Source organism: Takifugu flavidus, chromosome 2 (genome assembly GCF_003711565.1).
Source record: "Takifugu flavidus isolate HTHZ2018 chromosome 2, ASM371156v2, whole genome shotgun sequence".
Taxonomy (NCBI): Eukaryota; Metazoa; Chordata; class Actinopteri; order Tetraodontiformes; family Tetraodontidae; genus Takifugu; species Takifugu flavidus.
The window spans coordinates 18,565,458-18,586,722 of NC_079521.1; the positions used below are offsets into that span (position 1 = coordinate 18,565,458).

A 21,265-nucleotide genomic window follows, 5' to 3' on the forward strand; every position below is an offset into this window, starting at 1 on the left:
GCAGCTCCGCGTACAACGGAGCGCGGCGGCGAGAAGCCCGGCTCAAACCCGCCGGGTCGCGTCTGAAGACACGCCTGTGTGCCCCTCTGTGAGGTTGGGAGCTGCAGAGAAAAGAGGCCTCACAGGTGTCCCAATTCATGAGCACTCATGAATAATTAAACACAGAATGCAAATGTGCTGCTTTGATCATTTACATTCACGTCTAACAGCAATAATTAATCAAACAAACCTTTTCTTTGTTCTCCAAGGAATTAAAAAAAAAAAAAGGCAGCGAATGCGACACACACACACAAGCTAGTAAACAAGCTTAATGATCTCTCCATTCAGACAAACCTGGAGAAACCAAAATCTGGTGAGCTTAGCGGGTTAGCATGGCCATATGGTGAAGGTGACTCGCTATCTCTTCATGAGATTAGCCTAATCCTGTTTAGTCGCTACACCCAATGTATGCTAATGCAGTTTGCACAAAAACACAGAGCGATGGAAAAGCGTGGCCATGAACTCCATCCAGGTGTGTGTCAGTGATAGGCAGAGGAACGCTGCGCTGCTGCCGTCCCTCACGACAGATTCCGGCTTGTGCCGCGGCGTCTGTTGCTTCACACGCCCGAGCCGTAGCCAGGCTCGTCAAACAGGAAATAACACAAAGACGGTTGTGCTGGGTGTTCCTGTTAGTGCACGAGACAGATGGTTGTTCTGGTGGACGACAACCACACAGGCAAACACACACACGGGCTGATTAGGATTTCACAGGCTGTTTGATAGTCGCACTCTGGGAGAACCTTATAAACAGCCCCTCTTCAGCTGACGTCTTGTTTATAGCAACAGTATCATACACAGAGGGACGGCTCATAAAAAATAAGCCTGCCTCCCTCCTCTGCCCGATCTGTGTGAGTCTTCCAGCCTCGCTGCGGGTTTACTCCTCCATTAGTGCCGCCCTCCTCAGCCTAACCTAAAACCGATTCCTCTGCCTCCCTTAATAAGTCTTTTCGTATGCGGCGCACACTGGTAGCGGCCTCGTGCAAACACAGACTTCGATACACGCGCAGCCAAACTCCTGTGACACCCTGCCAGCTCCCATCACACCCATCTGCCATCAATTTCTCCTCAGTAACGGAGAGGCGCATGTCTGACTTAAGGAGGATATCAATCTACGGCACAAAGGGGGAGGGGCGTGCACCTCGGGCTTGTTTTAGGACCCCTCGTAAAGCTAAATGATAGTTGAAGGGGCTGTGGGATGAGCGGGGGGAGGTGGGTAACGCAAGACAGGGGGAGGAGAAGCCAGAGCCGGCTGTTAATGTGATGGCAGCGAGCCATAAATAACCGCGGCGCAGGCCTTCAACATGTGTCTGATGTTTGTGGGCGAGGTGCATCTCTCTGAGGACAGGAGTATTAGGAAGGTTAAAAAGGACCGAACATGGCTGACTGAGTCATCACCTGCCAACGACAGTATATTTGAAGATTTAACGACCAGAGTTGTCAACATTGTGTATCATCCGCCGGCTCCGGTGGTGGATTTATGCTAACCGCCAGAGTCCAAAGTGTGTATAACGCCAGGCTGTAAATAGCTTTCTGTCTCAGCTGGCACTGGCAAATTGTCCATAAATGTGTCAACTGTCACACACATAAGGACAGGAGAGGGAACCTTCATAGGGAAAATAAAAAGAGAAGAAGAAATTGAGTATGTTGGAGGCTCGCGTGAGGTCTCGTGCGAACAGTTTATGCATCATGCTAACATGAGAATGACAAACCAACTCACGAGCTGCAGTCGCGCTTGTAAACTCAAACCTGCCTGTTAGCGAAGCCGCCGCCGCCGCCGCTGCTAAATGTTCACGAGGCCACTTAACAGAAGCAAGCCTCCGTGCTCTCAGTGGTTATCGTCCACAACACGCTTTCACACATGCACAAAGGTGCTAAGAAAGCGAGGTCACTGAGTCAGAGTTTAACCGGGGAGGAGATCAATAGCTCTCAGTGTTTGCGTCTCAGTGTTTCGCTCCCTCCCACATCTTGGATGTCTTGACAACTCCAAAACGCCTCCTGTTTCTCGCTTAAAGCCGCGGCTATTAGCACACGCAGGAGAGCAGCGGCCGTGGCCACACAGGTGTTTGTGAATGCCCCAAAATCCCAAAAAGCAGGCAGTCGTCTCCAAGCTGTGGTGTCAGGGGGTGCCGGTGCTCGTTCTACAGTAGGAGACGTCCTGGAGCCCCCCCCACCCAACAGCCTGGATCAGTAGATAAAAGGATACAAGACAGTGACGGGACATGAAAAGGACGACAGCAAATGCTTAATTTTCCTGCTTGGAAGCGTCTCATTTTCTTTCATTGAGGCTCTGAGAGTAGAAATTGGACTGATAGTCGGCATTTCTGTCTCTCTCAACACGCCACTGAACTAAAGACACCCCACCACTGTCGCTGCTGCCTAATTAGCAGCAATTCTCACACGCGACTCCACTTCAAGGTTTTGTGGACATCTAAAGGACGGGGGGACAGAAAGCGTCCATGTGAGACGACAGAAAGATCATGTGAAGGGAGGAAGAAGGCGAAGATGTTCGGTGGGAAGGATCCTGGAAGTGGTGAGATCTTGGGAGGAACAAGGAAGCAACTATTTTGATGAGACCGACAGATGTTAGAAGGACGTGCAGCAGCGGTGGGGGTGGCTGGACTCCATCAGCCAGGCTGGAGCCAGGGAGGCTGCTTGGGGGTCCCAGCAGAGGGTGTTTCACCCAGGACATGTCACTAGCAATTCTCCCAGAAGCTGCCTGAGCTTGGCCAGACCTCAGCAGCTTCAGCAGGCTGCTGCACCAGGCTTTATGGCTCCCACTGTCCCTGATTGCATCAGAGGGAACAACGGACTGAGCGAAGCAGGAACTTTAACACAGAGACAAAAAAGGACGCTCTAATATGTTTAGTGCAGATGATATGAGCGCTATTGTCATATTATTCTCCCGCCACATCACAAACAGACATGAAGCTCAGCATCAGCATGAACATGAGTAGTGCCTAGCTAGACAGGCACGCACAGAACATGCGCACGCTCCCATGCAAACACACACACGTCCTATGTGTGAACACACACATGTCCTGTGTGTGTTTAACAGCTAAGCCGAACAGAAGAAAACGGTAAAGAGAATGATTCTTTTTGTGGATAAAGAAGAAACAATATTAAGCTAATTAATTTCAATCATATTTTGAATTAATTGCTCCTGTTTTCTTACAAGAAATGTAAAAAGCTTTTTATGAGTATTGTATTGAAGCATTTGTGACAAAGAGAAGAACAGATTGGAATGAACCAGAATGTTCTAGTAGCGGGCTAACAGAGGAGCAGAGAGGCCATGTTCACTGTCAGCCATTAACAAGGCTCTTACTGAATAATTCACAACAGTCACCTTACACAATCCCAAGCAAAGACACACTAAAGAGGGCTGCGCATGTGCCTGCGTGAACGTGACCTCGACGGCGTGCCCGTGTCAGCGCGCTTGTGTGCTAAAGAAAGGGCTCAGTGCTGCCACCCTGTGGCTCGAGCAGGTACGAGTCCATGTGCACACAAATACACACAAAATGGAAAAATCCTCTGCTTTTAAAGGGAACTGGAAAGCACACGTGCGCAGACGGCCTCTCAAGGGTGGCGCGCACGCATACGAGCGCATGCCCCGTGAGCTGACACGAAGGGACAAAGAACAGAACAGGAAGCTGATTTCCATGCAGCCTGCAGGTTTACTGAAGAACAGGAGAGACCGGTTGGCAGCAGCAGCTCAGCAAACAATAAAACTTAACCTGCACTATTTATATATCGAGTAAATGTGAGTGTGTGTGTGTGTGTGTGTGTGAGTGTGTGAGTGTGTGTGTGTGTGTGTGTGTGTGTGTGAGCGTGTGAGTGTGTGAGTGTGTGAGTGTGTGTGTGTGTGTGTGTGAGTGTGTGAGTGTGTGTGTGTGTGCAGCTCCTGCTGCTGCTTATTATTGTGTCCCTGAAGAAAGCCAGAGATGCAGAGAAGGTGGCAAAGAAAAGAAAGAGGGAAGGAAGGTGGTGGGTTAGCGGGGACGGGGCGAGGGCTGGGGGGGGGGGGAGGTAACGGACGGAAGGCAAAGAGCATGTGACAGAGCGACCCCAGTCTCCCACTGACACGCTTTTATTACAGCCCCACCTGCTGTGAAACAGAAAAAGGCACTTAGTCTCAGCCAAGTCACCTGACAGGGGAGGACAGTGTGTGAGGAGAGAGGGAGGAGGGAAACGCTGGGAAGGAGGGAAAATGGAGATGTGATTGAGTGAGAGGAGCAGCGGAAAGGAAGAAATGAAAGCTCTGTTTACTACAAAGATGCTCCTAACCTTTACGAACACTCCGCTAGTAAGGAGGGGAAAGCCCTGATGTCCACAGGCTCTGATTAGATTAAAGATGAAACGGTGTCTTTGAAGCTTCGTCTAAACCAGACGTTTATTTCCAGCTGTATGAAATGTGTTTGACTCCCTCTGACTCCACTTTTTTACCAGCACTACAGGGGAACATTTGGCCTCCCGTTGGGAATGTCATCACCGCCTCAGGGTTCGGAACCGGATATCGGCTCAAAAAGACAGTTCAGGTGGATCCTCAACCCTTGATTCGCCCTAACGAGGCTCTAATTGCTAACGCTGAAATACTGTAAACAATATAGAGAATCATGGATTTCCAGTATCGTATCCATTTATGCTAAAGATCAGCTAACCTGTGTACCTGGATTCACTTCACATAAATATATACATTTCTCATGAATGCATTTGATCTAAATCTTTGCATAACCAAGTCATTTTGTCCCTCTGGGCTTGTGGTAGCGTTGCTTTCACACACGCTGTAAATAAACAGACAAAGACAGCCAGCTGTGCGGGGTTGCAGCCCGTCTGGCCTAATCCTGCTTCAACACCTGTTTCCTGGTTGAACTGGGGTCAAAAGCTGCAGGTCTGGAGGTCCTGCACTAAGTGGTCATCTTTATTTCAGGACTACCGCCCAAACATGTCTGTAACCCGACCTCCGAGCACCACGATGAGCCTCAACCTCACAGCAGGCGGCCATCGAGCCTCCAAACAAGATGGTGTGACTTCTGCAAAGGCCACAGGAGGCAGGTCTCCCCCACCAACGCTGCGCCCTCGCCCAGCCTAATCAAACCCATGTGGAGGAAAGATGAGAGAGAGGGAGGCGGAAGGAAGGAAGGGAGCTTAATGGCCACTTCTTCAGTTGTTTTGTTTTTTTGGGGAGTTTGGAATGTGCGAGGAAGGGCGCAAATCAACCAGGAGCGACTGAGGAGAACACACACACACACACACACACACACACACACACACACACATGCAAATACAGGGAGCGATTGAGTCAGGGCATAACCCCGTGCCCACCCTCTAAGTGGCTAATAACTGTGGCACGGGGCCAAACCCACTGTCTCCTGACTAATTCCCCCAATGCCTGCCAGGACTGGCGCCAGGCTGCAGAACAGAGCTCCGTTTCTCAAAAATCCTGCCGTCATCCTGGAGCGTCGGAGACGGAGAAGGAATACAGGAATACAGAAATACAGAAATACAGAAATACAGAAATACAGAAATGCAGTCACACACAGTCAAGCAGATCCTTCACCTCCTGAAGAAACGTTCAAATGCAACAGACAAAAGAGGCTATGGACACACACACGCCCACACACACACACGCCCACACACACACGTACACACACACAGGCATGCACGCACGCACACACACCAACAACTAACTATTCTGGCACCTTGCCAAGCGTGGAACTGCCAGGAGACTCACAATACCCTGGTCTCTGGTGGCATTTTAATCATGCATAACAAAAACGTGCGCACGCGCACACACACACACGCACACACACACACACACACACACACACACAACACACACACACACACACACACACACACACACACACACACACAGAAACAGCATTTCATGGGAGCAATGGCAAGCTTGTCACTGTCATTCGGAGTTAGCCCACCCTCCTGTCATCCCTACTGAGGGGGACAAAAGCAAAGAATAAAAGAGGGGGCGTGGGGGGGGGGGGCACCAGCAGCATTCCTCTCTCTATCTCCTCAACCCCTGATCTCCCTCTCTCTAAACATCCCCTGCTGTCCCTTTATTCCACGGCCTTGTCCTCCCCTCTCCACACCTTGCAGCACCCATCGTCCCACTGCTGGCTTCTTTATGTGAGCATCCCGCCTCATCCCTCCACCTGTTGCTCTTTTCTCCATGTCAAAGCGTGCAGCGACACGACCGTTAGCTTTTACCACTCTGGGTCTTACTGCCCCTTCTGTTAGCCTGGCGGCTCGCCACGCGGTGCCCTTAATGCGATACGTTAGCCACGGCAGCTACAGCGGCTGCATGGACATCGATCCGTCGCACTGACGTCCTCCTTCATGCTCAGATACTGTGAATCATGTAGTGCTGTGCACGCACCCCATCTTGAAGGGCTGGATGAATGCACTGGTGGGCTGGTAGCCAGATGCACGAGGCTGCCAAGGCTGTCAAACGAGCTAGGCCAATCAAAGCACGCTAACGGCTCATCTCACGATAATCACATCATCGTGTAATTTCAGGGCACATGTGGAGTCTTAAAGAGTCGTTTAAATGTTCCTGAGATCGTTTCGGCGACGAGCTTCTGTTGTGGCTGCGTTTCTACGGCGATGATATTGATGTATTGATGGTCACTTTCAGCCAGAGCAACTACAACTTCTTTGAGCGTCAGGCTGCAGATTGGAAGCATATTGTTGTCGCTTTCTCTTCATGAATGCGTAATGTGGTTAAGTGGTTAAAGGGGAGCGTGTCTCCCAGTGCATGTGTCATGTGACTGAGCGCCCAGAGCTGCAGGTGACGCTGTGCCGTGCTGCTGCCCGTACCGTCTGAAAGCATCAGCCTCTCCACGGGCTGTGTAGGCGCCTGTTTCATGATTTAATACCAACAGTCTTCCAACCATGACAGGCTGGGCGTCTTGATCCGTTCTGTGTTAACCCCACAACAGCCCGAGCAGGTAAATGGGCCGTGTCATGTCAGCGTGAGCTAACGTACATCACACACACGATGGAGGGCACTTAAATAACTCATGAAAGCCCCGTTCTCAAGCCACAATGAACCACGGGGGGCAACGCATGTGTGCGTGCGTGCCTGCGTGTGCGTGCATGCCTGCGTGTGCGTGCATGCCTGTGTGCATGCCTGTGCGTGCGTGCATGCCTGCATGTGCGTGCATGCCTGTGCGTGCGCGCATGCCTGCGTGTGCGCGCATGCCTGCGTGTGCGTGCATGCCTGCGTGCATGCCTGTGCATGCGTGCGTGCCTGTGCTTGCGTGCATGCCTGCGTGTGCGTGCGTGCCTGCGTGTGCGTGCATGCCTGTGCGTGCGTGCATGCCTGTGCGTGCACGCGTGCCTGTGCGTGCGTGTGAACGTGAGCTGGCCTCCGTCATAACTGTTTAACTAAGCTTGTGACTTGTGGTTGAGCCGTTGTGCATGTGTGTGGGTGCAGCACCTGTAAACGGTGTGGGGGCCCTCGCGGCTGGACAAAAATAGCCTCCGAGGAAAAAGCAAAGAAGACGAGATGAAGCGAAAAGTCTGAGGAGTCGGGGGGAAACTGTTTGGATGCGAGACTTTTGGCGTAAGAAAATGCCCCCTAAAGAAGCAGAAGAGTGGAGCTCTGCAGTGAGGAGGCAGCCCCGCTACACTGATGTGAGGAGACAGCAGCACTTTCCACATAAACGCACTGCGCTCCAAAGCCTAATGTAGTGGTGGCCTCCCTCGGGGCACACACACGCGCTCGCGCACGTGTCACTTTCCTGTGTGCATTCATGCCTCTGTCATCACCGCGTCTTGAGCCTCAGACCATTTTCTCTGGGTACATGTGGCCCAAAACCGTCGTGTTGATGGGGGAGATGGAGTGAGTGAAAGGGCCACAAAACTCTTACTCCAGAAATGAAATGTAGCAGTGTGTGTGTGTGTGTGTGTGTGTGTGTGTGTGTGCGTGTGTGTGTGTGTGTGTGTGTGTGTGTGCGTTGTCTGTTGATACTTCAAGGTGATTACAGTTGAAGGGGGAGAAAACATCCGTGAGCATTTGCAAAGCAAACTGGAGGGAAATGATCTCCTGCGGTCTCAGGCTGAAAGATGTGTCCCAAGGTCGCCACGGCGACAAAAACAGGTAATAGATGTTTGGGTCAAGTAAAACCGTGTGTGTTTGTGGATGAAATGGCGTGTTTTTGAAGCGCTAAAACATCTTATTCAGTCAAGGATAAAGTAGATCTTTGGAATAAAAGCACACCAAGCGTCAGTCAGAGCTGAGAATGAAACCGTGGCCATAAAATTGATCCAAGATCAGGATAATTGGAAACGACAAAGACTTTTTTTACATACATGAGTTAAAAGACTGAGATATTTTAAGAGCCCGTGACACTTGGATGCAGGTATAAAAAGAAAAGAGACTGATGTGAGCTGAATGAAAGGTGGCAAACACAGGAAAAACACCTTCAAAAGGCAGCAACAGGAGAGGCTGTGAGCCGGCCGGGGGGGGGGGGGCAGTACTCACTGGAACGAGGGCGCTCGCCTCTGTCGGTTCGGTCGGGCTCCAAGGTCGCAGCTTGAGAAGGAGCGTCTTCCCCCAGAGGTGGAGAGGACTCCTCCTTACTGGCCCCAGTGATGCTGTCAATCACAGCGCAGCCCTGAAACACAACACAGGCACATTTGAGAGGAGGAATAAAGGAAGCGGCGTCGGGCCGCCTCGGCGCCACGGAACCACACGTGAAGCAGCGTCGGGCCGCCTCGGCGCCACGGAACCACACGTGAAGCAGCGTCGGGCCGCCTCGCCGCCACGGAACCACACGTGAAGCAGCGCTTCGCCTTATTTAGCTACAATCAGGTGACCCAACATGCATAAACACCAAGACGGGTATAATAACAACAATCTTCTTGGTTTGGCACCTCAAGGGGCGAGTGACCCCCCCACTCTAATGACCGACAGGATGCGTCGTGGAACCGTCACAAACCTCCACGACTGCAAAGTTTTTGCACGCAAACAGTCGAAGCGACTAGAAAGTGCAAATGCAGCAATTAACGGCAGCTGCAGCCTGTCACTGGTGCAGCCATTTTTAGCTGCTGTCACAGAACCTAAAAAAAAGAGAAAACATGAGCTGAAGGGGACGCAGTGGCGAGTACAGAAGCCCCCCCCCCCCAGCGCGACGGAGCAGCAAAACAAACAGACAGATAGAATCAAAGGCTGAGCGCGACGGAGACGGGACCAGCCTTCCTGACAGGCCAAGTCTGGCTCCCTCGGCTCATCCCTCCTCCCTGAGAGGAACGAGGGATGAGCCTTCAGGAGAGAGACAAGCTGACCATGAAAAGCAGAGGGAGGAGCAGAGGGTGGCTGTCAGCCTGGGGAGGCAGCGGAGTCGGGGGGGGGGGGCTGTGATGGCAGCACAGACAGCCAGGGGAGGTGCCGCACGTCTTAAGACAAAAAGGCACCCTGGGCTTATGAAATATAGATAGCTGAGCTGCAGACGGGGGCGCAGAGCGACAGAGAGCCCCCCAAGACCGACGAGACTCGGACCACCTCTCGTAAACACACACGGCTAAAAATAACACACACGACTGATTTCTAATGACTTCTCACGAGGCACTGAGGGGAGGGAGTTCAACCGCGTTCTCTCTCCCTCTCTCCCTCTCTCCCTCACACACACACACACACACACACACACCACACACACACACACTCACACACACACACACACACACACTCACACACACTTGCAGGTGTTTACAAGCATCAGGTTACATCCACACTTCCTCCTGCAGCTCCAGACCGCAGCCGCAGATACCACCCAAATATAGGCAAGCGTTTCTGGCTGTTGGCCCATATGGAAATCTCCCTGCTGGTCAGCTTTGTTTTATTATTCACTTTGGAAGGTTTGTTTCAACCGCCTCAGCCCACCTGCTCTCCCTTCAAGTCCCAACAGCTGCCTCCACAACACCAGCGGGTTAAAAAACCATTTAAGCAGCCCTCACTTAAAAATAAACTCAACCTTTGTTCAAGACAGCCCACCTCTTCCCACGCGCTGGCTGGGCCTCGTTGGGATTCTCCTGTTGGTGCCTCAGACAGACAAGATGTATTTGCTTGTCTTTCCTTCCTCGGCTTATTAGCCGAGTATGCTTGGATCTATTTTAAAGTCCTTAAAATATCAGCTATCAAGGTAAATAGCCACGTCTGAGCTTGGGGATTAACGCGCCCGACCAGAAGGAGCTGGTTTTGTCATTTCTCACACAAAACGAGGAACGGACAGATGGCAGATGCCGGGTCTGTGGCACCGGCTTCACAGTTGAGATCTGATGCACAGCAAATCCACGTTTAGGTGTCGTGCCCATGCAATCAGCCAGAGCCGCTTTAGGCTGAATGGAAATAAAACAAAACTGGCGTATTTAATGCTAATAAAGGGACATAAAATGTTCACACTTGTTTCTCAGGAAACCTACAGATGCACGTCTGACGGTGGGAGCAACGAATGATGCTGTTGCTGGTACAGGGCCGGGGTAACAGGGTGCAATGGGAAATAAGTAGGTATTAATTAAATGAGGTTAATTCCACAGCATCATCCCCTCTAATCACAGAGGAGGACGTTGGTGATGGATGATAATGAAGGACGAGGAGAGAGGCTGCCAGCAGAAATCACTCAAGAGTCTGTGGAGAGCTGTCTGCCCTCAAAGGATCCCAAAACATTAGCAGCCACGTGTGGCCTCCATACGAAGCTGCAGATAACCAGCGAAGGCCTGCAGGCCTGCGTGGGGGGGTCGAGAGTGCTGTGGACAGAGAGGCTTGTCTGTCGAGAGAGTCACGACCTCTGGAGGCGCTTCGCTGACCCACATCTCACCTGTCACCCACTGGAAGCGGTGCTGTCGCTGCCTCGGACTCCAGCCCCTTTGTCTCGCTCACACAGCCAGGCTTCTTCCTGGGGGGGCTCTTTTCTTCAGGGCCGTCCGTGTCGATACCAAGAGATGGAGGAAGCAGCAAAGGGGGAGCGTCGATAAGCAGAGGAGGTGAGAGCACGCGGGCCAGCGTGTCACCAGGGGGCGGGGTCATCCTAAATGCTGGTATAATGGTGATCAATGTGAGCACGGGATGATGTCAGAGGCTGGAGATGAGGTCACCTGATCAACTCAGGATCAGCGCATGAGGAGTTTGGACGTGAAATTGATATCAGGTGATGTTTTTAACACGAAACACGTGAGCGAAGCGACTATTTCGGTACTGAGAGGCGCCGCTAACCGCCACAAAACAGATGTTTAGCCATGCAAAAAGGCTCAAGATCAGCTCCACAGCCACGAGTCAGCGAGGGCAAAATGCCGCTCGTGAGCTGGACTTCGCTCTGCGGCCGCCCTACATCACGCTGCTAAGACCATCTGTGCGCCAGCGTGCACGTGCTGCCTGACGTGCACTTGTGTGTGGCCCACTGACATTTCCTCAAACGTGGCTGACATTTCCAAGGGATTTGAGGATTTGATCCCTCGTGTGTTTGAAGAGCTGTGTGCCAGTCTCCCGAAACACTGGGGGTTGGGGGGGTGGGACGGTGGGGGCGGGGGCTGCAGTGGCAGCGTGGCCCACCTCCAGGGCCCCATTCTTGCAGCATCTGGAGCGGACCTCGCCTCGCCCCCCCTGAAGTGTGATCAGTAGCGAGTGGAGGCTGTAAACGCTGGCCGCCTTTTAGAGACGACTGGTTCCTGCGTGGTCTTTTAGTCTGGCTGTTTTCCCCTGGGCTGTGCAATGTTTCTGCTCCTCTCAACTGAGGCAGAAAAGCTACAACCAACAGATCTGAGACCAGAAAGAAGGGACAGTGTAGGAAGGAGTGAGAGCAAGAGAGAGCAAGAAAGGAGTGCGAGGGGAGGATGGAGCGATCCGTTTCTCCCGCTTCAGGCTGCTTAGTGGAGCGAACTGACACAGACTGACATCCCTCTTCCACGGAGACCGAGTTAAAAAGAGCCTGGCTACTCTTTGTCCATTACTCTCCAAATTCCCTCTCTTCCTACTAGTTCTCTCTCTCACGGTCTCTCTGTCCACCCTGGAGCTCCCATGTCATCCTTTTTCTGCCTCGGTGGCCTCTGTAGCAGTATTGTCCGAGCCTAACATTCAAATTATTCCCCAACACACACACACGCGCGCACACACACACATGCAGTGTTGCCATAAGGACGCCCAGGGCTGAAACACAGGTCAGGTTTAGGTCAGTCAAGGGCAGAAGAACAGGAAGCCCACACGAAATAACCCGCAGACTGAAGCTGATCTGAGGGAAGCTGGTGAGACACAATTAGGCAGGAGGCAGAAAAGAATCTCATTAGAAGGAGGCAGACGTGCAGTATTCCATCAAGCGTCTAGAGCGGCCTATTTTAACATGAGTGGAGACTTCCAAGGGGCTTTTAATATTCACTAACAAAGGATTTGGCTTGTGTGTTCAGCAGGCGGATTAGCAAAGCCGTCGTTTCCAGAATGAATCATAAAAAAATGCCCGATAAGTGATCGGATTTGGATGAATGGAGGGCATCTCTGAAACAGATACAGCTGTTTCGACAGCACTGGAACATAAACTACTGTCAGTCTGACCATGGTGGCGACCCCACCCAGCTTCACAAGTGAGACGGGGGGGTCAGCGGATCAAAGCGGTCCGACTATCAGCGTCCTTGAAGCCACAGTGACGTCAGGGCTGGTGGAGCAAACATTCCGTCCCTTCCTGTGATGTGGCATATCCGGGGACAGGATGCACACGTGGCAATATTGATCCCCGTGGGCTGTTATTCCGACACCAGCTCAGATCGGGAGGACAGAAGGATGCTGGCGCTCCATGGAGCTGTGCCGAGCGTTGGAGCCGGAGCGATTCTGCTTTCGTGGGTGCAGTTTGTGCAGACAGGAAGTCACGCACACACGATGTTAATGGCCGTCTGACTCACGTCTGTCTGGCAGGTAGAAGCTAGTTTCACTTACTTCAGCCTGACCTGGTGTCAAACAAGCCGATTCTTTATTTTGAAGTGGCAGAACTACACTTTTAAACAAGGTGTTGCCACATTCTAATAAAGAGAAGATTAACAGAGGAACTACGATGCAGATGTTGCTTTAACGAAAATAGATAAAACATTATACACAGTATTTGGATTTTTTTTTTTTTTTAAAAAGCCTTTAGAAACCAAGTAGTTTTACATAAAATTTTCTACAAACAATTAGAATTTCAAACAAGCAAAACTGAATCTGGATAAAAAGCTTTAAACACTGAGGTTGTGTTACAGAATATTATATATACTGTACGTCCCCATTTTGGTGCCTGATTGAACTGAATCATGTGGACTCGATTTGATATACAGACGACGACAACGTGCTGTCCTCACAAGATTAATATCATGTTAGCCTTTGCTACAGTTAGCTTTTAGCCTCCTGGCACAGATAAACCATTAGGAGACTAGTTGTAGTTCACTTGAAGACATATTCTCTGTTCTGCATGTGCAGTGAACTTGTCATTCATTTATAACTCACCAGCAAATCACTTTAAATGGTCTATTTAATCATGTAGCTCTCTGTCCCTGCTGCACAGCTATTCAGCTGATGCTAAAGGTGCATTTGCACAGTGACCTGTCAATCACCACGGTGACACCTTGAGTGTCCAATCAGGCCTGGCCAGCCCTCTGGCTCCGCCCCTGCTCCAGCACATGTTCATGCATTAATATACTTGAAGCCCTGAAGCATTACATCCTCTAGTGTTTAGATTTTTTTCAAGCATATCTGATATTTAATTAATTACAAATTCACATTTATGTGCTGCATGTGTGGATTAGGGGAAATAGCGCATGCACGCAGGAAAAGGACAGCAGATATTAAAAATCCCCTGGGCATGACTTTGACATTATGAACAGAAATCCATGTTACATTTGACTCTCGGTGACATTTAAATATGAGTAGGAGGAAAGACGGAGGGGGTACAAATCAGGAGCAGGACGAGGGATAAGTGGGTGAGATAAAGAGGCTGTGGGATGTCGAGAGGGAGCTCAGTGTGGTCGAGTAAATCCGAAGAGGAGCTGGGAATTAAAAACCAGTGCTTGTTTGGGAAAACTGTTATTTCTCAGACACGACGCGTCAGTGTTGAGCTGCAGCAGGATTCATGTGGTCTTGCTGTTCCTGTGGCCGCCAGATGTTGCTCTGGCAGGCAGAAATTGCTTGTGAAGGAAGGAACTGAGCCCAGATGAAACAACCAAGTGATTTACATGGAAGTGATCAGCGTTCGCAGAGATGACACATTATAGCATGAATCCGCAATAAAGCGGAAAAACAAAGCCATCCTTGTTCCCTGATTTAGCTTCATATCAAAGGTGGAGTGGAAATGCAGCCATCTTTAAAAAGGCTCGCTGTTTTTATTGTCTAATGCTGACTGCTGTCAGCAGGAAAATATCTACAGTATGTAAAAGATACAGCAGAGCTGAGCAAAACAAGCCTGTTCTCCAGAGGGAGAGAGCGAAGGTGGCTGGGTAAAGTGTGTCCAGGGGGCAGCTGAGCGGGTTTACACACAACACAAAACCTGTCATTAGTCTCAGCTTTCTACACTCTCACACACACACATGCTGCACGGTGTGTGTGTGAGACAGGGAAGGAGAGAGCAGTTTCACGCGTACCTCTGGGTGTGTGTTGAGGTGTTGTGTACACGTGTGATGTTCCAACACGACTAAATCCACCGTTGTTGGGTTGTCTTTGCTAGCTCCTCCAGCCTCTCGGCCTGGTGCAGCCGGCATTGCTGCTCGTTCTGTGTGAGTGTGTGTGACCGTTTTCACTGGATACACTGCCCTTGCACCTCTGTCTTCCTCTCCCGTCTCTCCTCTCCTCTCCCCTACAAGCGGCTGCCTCTGACGCCACCTCTCGCACCGCCTCTTCTCCACCAGCTGCCACTCTGCAGCCTTTCATTAGAGCAACGATTAGCGAGCAGGGGAATGTCGTGTAGCTACAGCCGACTCCTAACCCCTACCCTGACCTGTCACCTCTGGGTGACCCCTGGGGTCCTCAGGCCTTAGCGACTGCTTTAACACTGCATCAGCACACTCCATTATTTCTGACACCTGCTTCTGCACACAGGCGAAACACAGAGACGCACACACAGGGAGAAACACCTACAGAGCGAAATGATGCAACGGATGGCTGGAGAAGGATTCAAAACAGTTACTTATGCACAACCACACACACATGCACACACACAAACACAATGGTCTTTACACATGCTAATGGGGCAAGGGGGCCCTTTTATGAGATTACACAGTCATTATAGTGAAAGAGGTCATGGGGGCACCTGTAGCGAAGAAATCTCCACTCTGCCAGGATCACGTGTGCATCTAAGGGGGTATGGAGAGGGAATAAGAGACTAAAAATACATGCAAAGGCAAAAAAATACAGATCTTTTGCAGTAAACCTTAAAACAGAAAAATGCAAGTAGAGCATTGTGCCAACGCTAGCATGACTCAATGGGCACTGTGCATATGTTCCCAATGGATAGGACAGTTATGTATGTCTGTGTGCCTGTGTGTTGGGGGGAGGCGTATACGGCTAGCACAGCTCAGTGCTAGCCATCTGCTGGCAGTCACACCATGGAAAAGCAACCGCCGCCAAACAATGGAGCGCAATGACAGGCCAGGATTTGTGTGGAGGGTGTGTGTGTGCGTGTTTTCCCTTCAAAGATCCAAATGAGCCCCTCTCTATGAGCATGTGCAGAGGGGCGTGGCTGTTGATGATAGGCTGTCTCTGTTACCAGGCGATAGCTTAACAAGCCCAAATGGCCATCTGAGGAGGATAGATAGGACGGCTGAGTGTGAGCGTCCTGCTTTTTGTCTCTGTGCCTGTCACGGTGCATGTGCCACACACTAAAAATGTCGACTTTCCGACCCATTTGCACTTGGTGGATGAGCCCAAATACCGTTAAAGTTTGTTCACAGCCTGCCTAATAGAGCACAGGATATTCTGTTTGATATGATGGAATCCCACTGATATGCGGTGTGATGCCACTCTGGTGGAGCCCATCGTGGATGCAGACAGATGGTTGGGTGTTGGAGGGAAGCTGGCGAGCCTCCTCGTGACACACCAGTCTGACAGCCTGCATCATCCAGCTGGGCTGGGGTCTGCAGAGCCTCGTAGAACAAGCACCCCAGGTGGCCAAGAAACCGGCTGGTTGTGTCCAGCCATCACTAAATGCACACAATCCCCCCCACCCCTTTTTTTTTAAAGACGTAAAACAGGGCCGGTCCTTTCAAAATTCCAAAAGTCATAATCAGGAGAAATGAAAATCATGTGCAGACATGCCTGATTCTGTGTGTACTGCTTTGGCCGTCGTTGTATGGCAGCGTTTCAAAGGCATCTTTCAGTACATTTCTGCTCTTCCACCTGGTTCGCGCGTGTGTGTGTGTGTGTGTGAGTGTGTGTGGAGCAGTGCCTCCTCTCGCCGGAGGCTACGACCGGTCACCGTTACTGCGGCGAGGATAGCATGCCGTGCCCGCTGGCACACTTACAGGGCACACCTATTTACAACGAGGCTAGACTGAATGGCAGCTATTGTCTGGGTAGAAATGCAACACTTAAGCTCCTGATTAAGGCAGAACAAACCCCCGAGGGGGGGGGGGGGGGAGTGATGAATGGTGCCAGGAGGAGGAAAGGGAACGCAAGAAAAAAGGGTGGAATCACAGAGGGAATGGATTGGAAGGGAAGAGTAAAGGAAGAGGGAAGAAGCAGCGAGAGGAAAATGAAGTGGGGAAGTAGAGTGGAAGGAAGGGACGAAAAGAGGCGGGGGGGGGGGGAAGAGGAGGTGTGGAAGAATCAGAGAGGCCTGAAAGCAGATAAAAAGGCACCAGGGGGGAGCAGCCATGGGGGGGGGGAGGGGGGGGGGGGGGAAGAAAGAAAGGAGCCACTGTTGAGGTATTCCCACTGATAAGGAGGAAGTGACGCAAGGCCATCACACAAATTAGGTAACAGGGCGGATGGCGCCCTCTATCGGTCCTTCGGCACGTGCACCTTTGATTACAGAGGAGGTCAAAGATAATTATTCCATTTATTGATCAACCAATTCAATTATCATTGGAACAACATTGAAAGAAACAATGACAATAACATTTCTTTCAGTCAGTATATGGCACAAAAATGGATGCATGTGTGTGTGTGTGTGTGTGTGTGTACAGATAGGATAAGTATGACATGGGGTGAGCTGCTCCCTGAGTGTGTATGTATCCTAGCAACAAGACAGACACAGGAGCAGTGCAGTGAGCAGCTGACGGAAAAGGACACAAAGGCCATGATGGATGTATTACTGGGTGGAGATGTGACCGTGTGTGTGTGTGTGTGTGTGTGTGTGTGAGTGTACATGTGGGAGAGAGAGAGACATTCACATATGTTGTGCATTCATATATGATTAAATATTCAACAATTATTAACCTATACCACCTGCCGCCCGTGTGTATGATTTCTGCACGCACACACACACACACACACACACACACACACACTGCAGCACTAGTGCTTTTAAGGCCCCAGCTGTGTACCAGTAACTGTGGATATTCTCGGCGGTGAGATAAAGGCTGGCTTCCAAACCCCAGTCGGAGGTTCCTGGCCTGGGCAGAACTCTGTCTCCATGGGCTTCGCTGTGTGCCAGCATCGACTCCACGGAGGTGCGCTGGGCTACAGCTAATCAACAACTCAAGGCTGCTCCTGGGGCGCAGGGCCAAGCCACAATAAGTAGTTCGCATGCTTCTCTTACGCCGCTGCAACCTCCTGCCATATGTCCCCCATCTTCTTTCAGTTGCTGTTTTTAGATAAACACGCTGGAGTCAGTAAAGCCACCAGCTAAACTCAGATCTCAGGAAATTTAAGCATTAACCAGAACCAGAGAAAACATTCGCTGTTCCGACAAACACACGCGGGAGAAGGAAAGGTGGCCCGTTGTGTCCCTGTAGCGTTCTGCGTGGTCCACGCTGTTCCCAGCCGTCCCCTCCACCTCCGCTACCAGTAAACCTGTTTTTTTCCGTTTCTCTTTCTCAAGAAGTGTGATGTTTTTGTAAACAGCGCCGGCGTCACGGGTTTTTATGTCTGCTCATAAAACAAGAGCGGCTTCGTTTAATGACCACAGTTGTGGCCTTGGTGTTGTGAGTGACAGGTGGCACCGGTATGGTGGGCAGGAAAGAAAAGGATGGGATGTGTGAGGAGGCCTAAAGCCCCATAATGCATCACTGCACTCGATCGCTCCCTATCTCACCTCCTAATCGATGCCCTCCATCGCTCTCCCTACCTTTTACTCTGGTTTCATGGGCGACAGCAGAGTGGGTTTAATAGGATCATTTAATAGGATCAATCACGACTTCCGCTTACTTCCTGCTTAATCAATGAATCGTTGTTGTGTGCTGAGTAGAGGAAAGAAGGAAAACATCTGGAATTACAGAGGTTTACGCAGGGATCCAGTCCGTCAAAATCTACACACACATCTGCTTTATAAGGGACAGAAAAGCTAAGTGGATCGAACATTTAGCAATGTATGAACAGGTCATTGGAAGGGATAGAGACACTGGAAGAAGTAAGAGAAAGTGTGTGTGTGTGTGTGTGTGTGTGTGTGTGTGTATGTGTGTGTGTGTGTGTGTGTGTGTCTGAGGTGAGCCAAACCTCACCACTGACTTGGCCAGAGCCTCTGGAGCCAGAGAGAAACCCTGCTAACCGCAAACCTTCCTCCAGCATGTGTGTGTGTGTGTGTGTGTGTGTGTGTGTGTGTGTGTGTGTGTGTGTCTTTCAACTATGCTGAAGGGGTCTCACACAGTGAATACGTCATACACTGGTCAGGAGAGCAGGGGGAGAACATCGCCGGAGCGGGGGCGGGGGGTGGGGTGGGGGGGGTTGCAGAGGAAGAGTAAAGTGCAGCAACAGGCAGAAGAGCAGGCAAACAGGAAGTTCCTGGGCTGGCTGTGCCGCTCCGCTGTCTTCAAACTCCTGCTGGGCTCGACGTGTTTACTAAAAGCACCTGAGCAAATGGCAGCCTTGTGCACTTTAAGTTAATGGCAGGAGTGGAGACGAGTAAGAATTTGGGCTCTTTACTGTGCGATGCAGGGAAAATAAAGCCCCGGAGTGGTCATGCACCGCTCTCAGCCCATTTCGATTTCCCAGTGACCCCGTCCCTGGATGAGGCTCCAGTCCCTGCTCTGCCTCTCACCTGACACACACCTGGATGCACGACCTGCCTGGGCAGCTTATGGAGAGCAGGTGATGAGAAGGACGCAGGGAGCAGAGGAATATGAGCAGGCTCTCACCTCACACTGGCCAGGCTGTTGAGAAAGAACCTTCCCAGAAGATGAAGGTAGCAGAGCTACGCTGTGACCTCATCGGAACAAACGCGCCTCTTGTTCTTTCAGAACAAGGTTACAAAACTGGGAGAGGGGGCAGAGTCGCTTGGGCCTGTTTCTTGTTGTTTCGCTTTCCCCCTTGATACCAAAGGTTCTATAAAGCCCACGCCTGAGCATGTGTGTGTGTTGTGTGTGTGTGTGTGTGTGTGTGCGCATGTGTGTGTGTGTGTCAGACAGAGACAAAGGGAACATATGGCAGCGGCAGGCGAGGCTGTAAATTAAACATGGAGCAAGATTAGATAATGAATAGGTGCAGTGAGACCCAGAGGCAGCACAGAACCAGAGACAGATCAGATCCGAACCAAGGCCGGGGGGTTCGGGAGGGGGGTCAGGTTTCCCATGCACCGTATTATAAAACAATGAGGAGGAAATTAGAAAGACAGGGGGCAGATAAAGCATGAAACGCCACCCGACCTGATGAAACTGCGGCCAAAACAAGACAGCTGCTACACATCTGGAGAAAAGTAGCGCCTCTCAAGGCTCACTAATGAGAAAAGCATGGCGGAAAATAAACAGACGATATAATCATATGGCCTCGTTGAGGGGTGCTAATTGCTACTAAGCTAATACCTTTAGTGCACAGGTGAATGTAACATCATCTAAAACAATGACTCTGGTCCATCTTTGGTCTGTCTCATTCATTTCAAACATACATATAGTTGTGGGGACATTCTGCTGTGGAGTCACATGGGCGCGCCAGAGAATAATGGGAATGGAAGATGGATGTACGTGCACATTAAGGCACATTTGTATGCATGTTGGTCATTTACCCGCGGTGCATCCTGGGTAAATGACTGGTTAAACAGCCAGGATGTAAAGCGAGTCTCCCTGCGTTCCGGTGGCGCCAGGCTCCGCTGATTTTTAATTCTGTTTTTGTGATTACCAGCGCGCTCTTACAAATGGCTTCAAACGGCTGACATGGAATTAGGGGCGGAATCGTGAAGCGTTGTCACGGGAAGCTTACAGGCGAAGCACCTTCAGACCGAAGCCCAACGCCCCAGAAGCAAATGGCATTCTGGGTAATCTGTCACTGTCTCATTACAGGGCCACAGAGACAGAGGCAGGTGGGTGGGGGCCGTTTAGGGAGGAGACAATGCTACACATTTATACATATATGTATATATATGTATATATGTGTAATTTACAGAGCCAGCACCAGAGCCAGTACCAGAGCCAGCACCAGAGCCAGTACCAGAGCCAGTACCAGAGCCAGCACCAGAGCTAGTACCAGAGCCAGCACCAGAGCCAGTACCAGAGCCAGTACCAGTGCCAGTACCAGAGCCAGCACCACCCCACACAGGTCTTTGTGAGCCATAATGAAGGAATAACCTTGTTGTCATCCTCTCAATGCGGCTCTGATTACATCCCAGTGTTACCTTACTGCATTTGGAGTAAACACATCTCTCTCTCTCTCTCTCACACACACACACACACACACACACCACACACACACACACACCACACACACCACACACACACCACACACACACACACACACACACACACACACACACGCTGCTGTGCATGCTATTGACCCTGTGGGCTGAATGGTTTTAACCACAACGTGTGATTTATTATGAAATTAATCATAAATACCCCAAATCTGACTGCAGTTTGCCCCTCTGACTGCAGTTTGCCCCCCTGACTGCAGTTTGCCCCCCTGACTGCCTACCGGTGGTTTCACAGAGCCTCCTTCCACCAACTGGGATTAACTCAAAGCTCAATTCTCCACCCGGCCCCACAGAGCCGTGCGCATTAGCGAGCCACGCATGCGCACGTTTGTGTGCAAGTGCACGTACACTCTGGGGCGATATTAGTTAATCACAGCCTTTGCTCGGCATAAATAAAGAGCAATTACTGTTCTTCCCTGTGGGTCCTTCAC

The 21,265-nt window shown here is 50.8% G+C and overlaps 1 protein-coding gene across 1 annotated transcript in view; it reads right to left on the minus strand.

The window, feature by feature from the left end:
• gse1b (Gse1 coiled-coil protein b) overlaps positions 1–21,265 on the minus strand; it is a 112,167-nt gene that overhangs the window by 74,891 nt on the left and 16,011 nt on the right. The window contains exon 2 of the mRNA XM_057018582.1: positions 8,537–8,669. Within this exon, the coding sequence (XP_056874562.1) occupies positions 8,537–8,669 (133 nt within the window). The remainder of the gene's footprint in view (positions 1–8,536; positions 8,670–21,265) is intronic.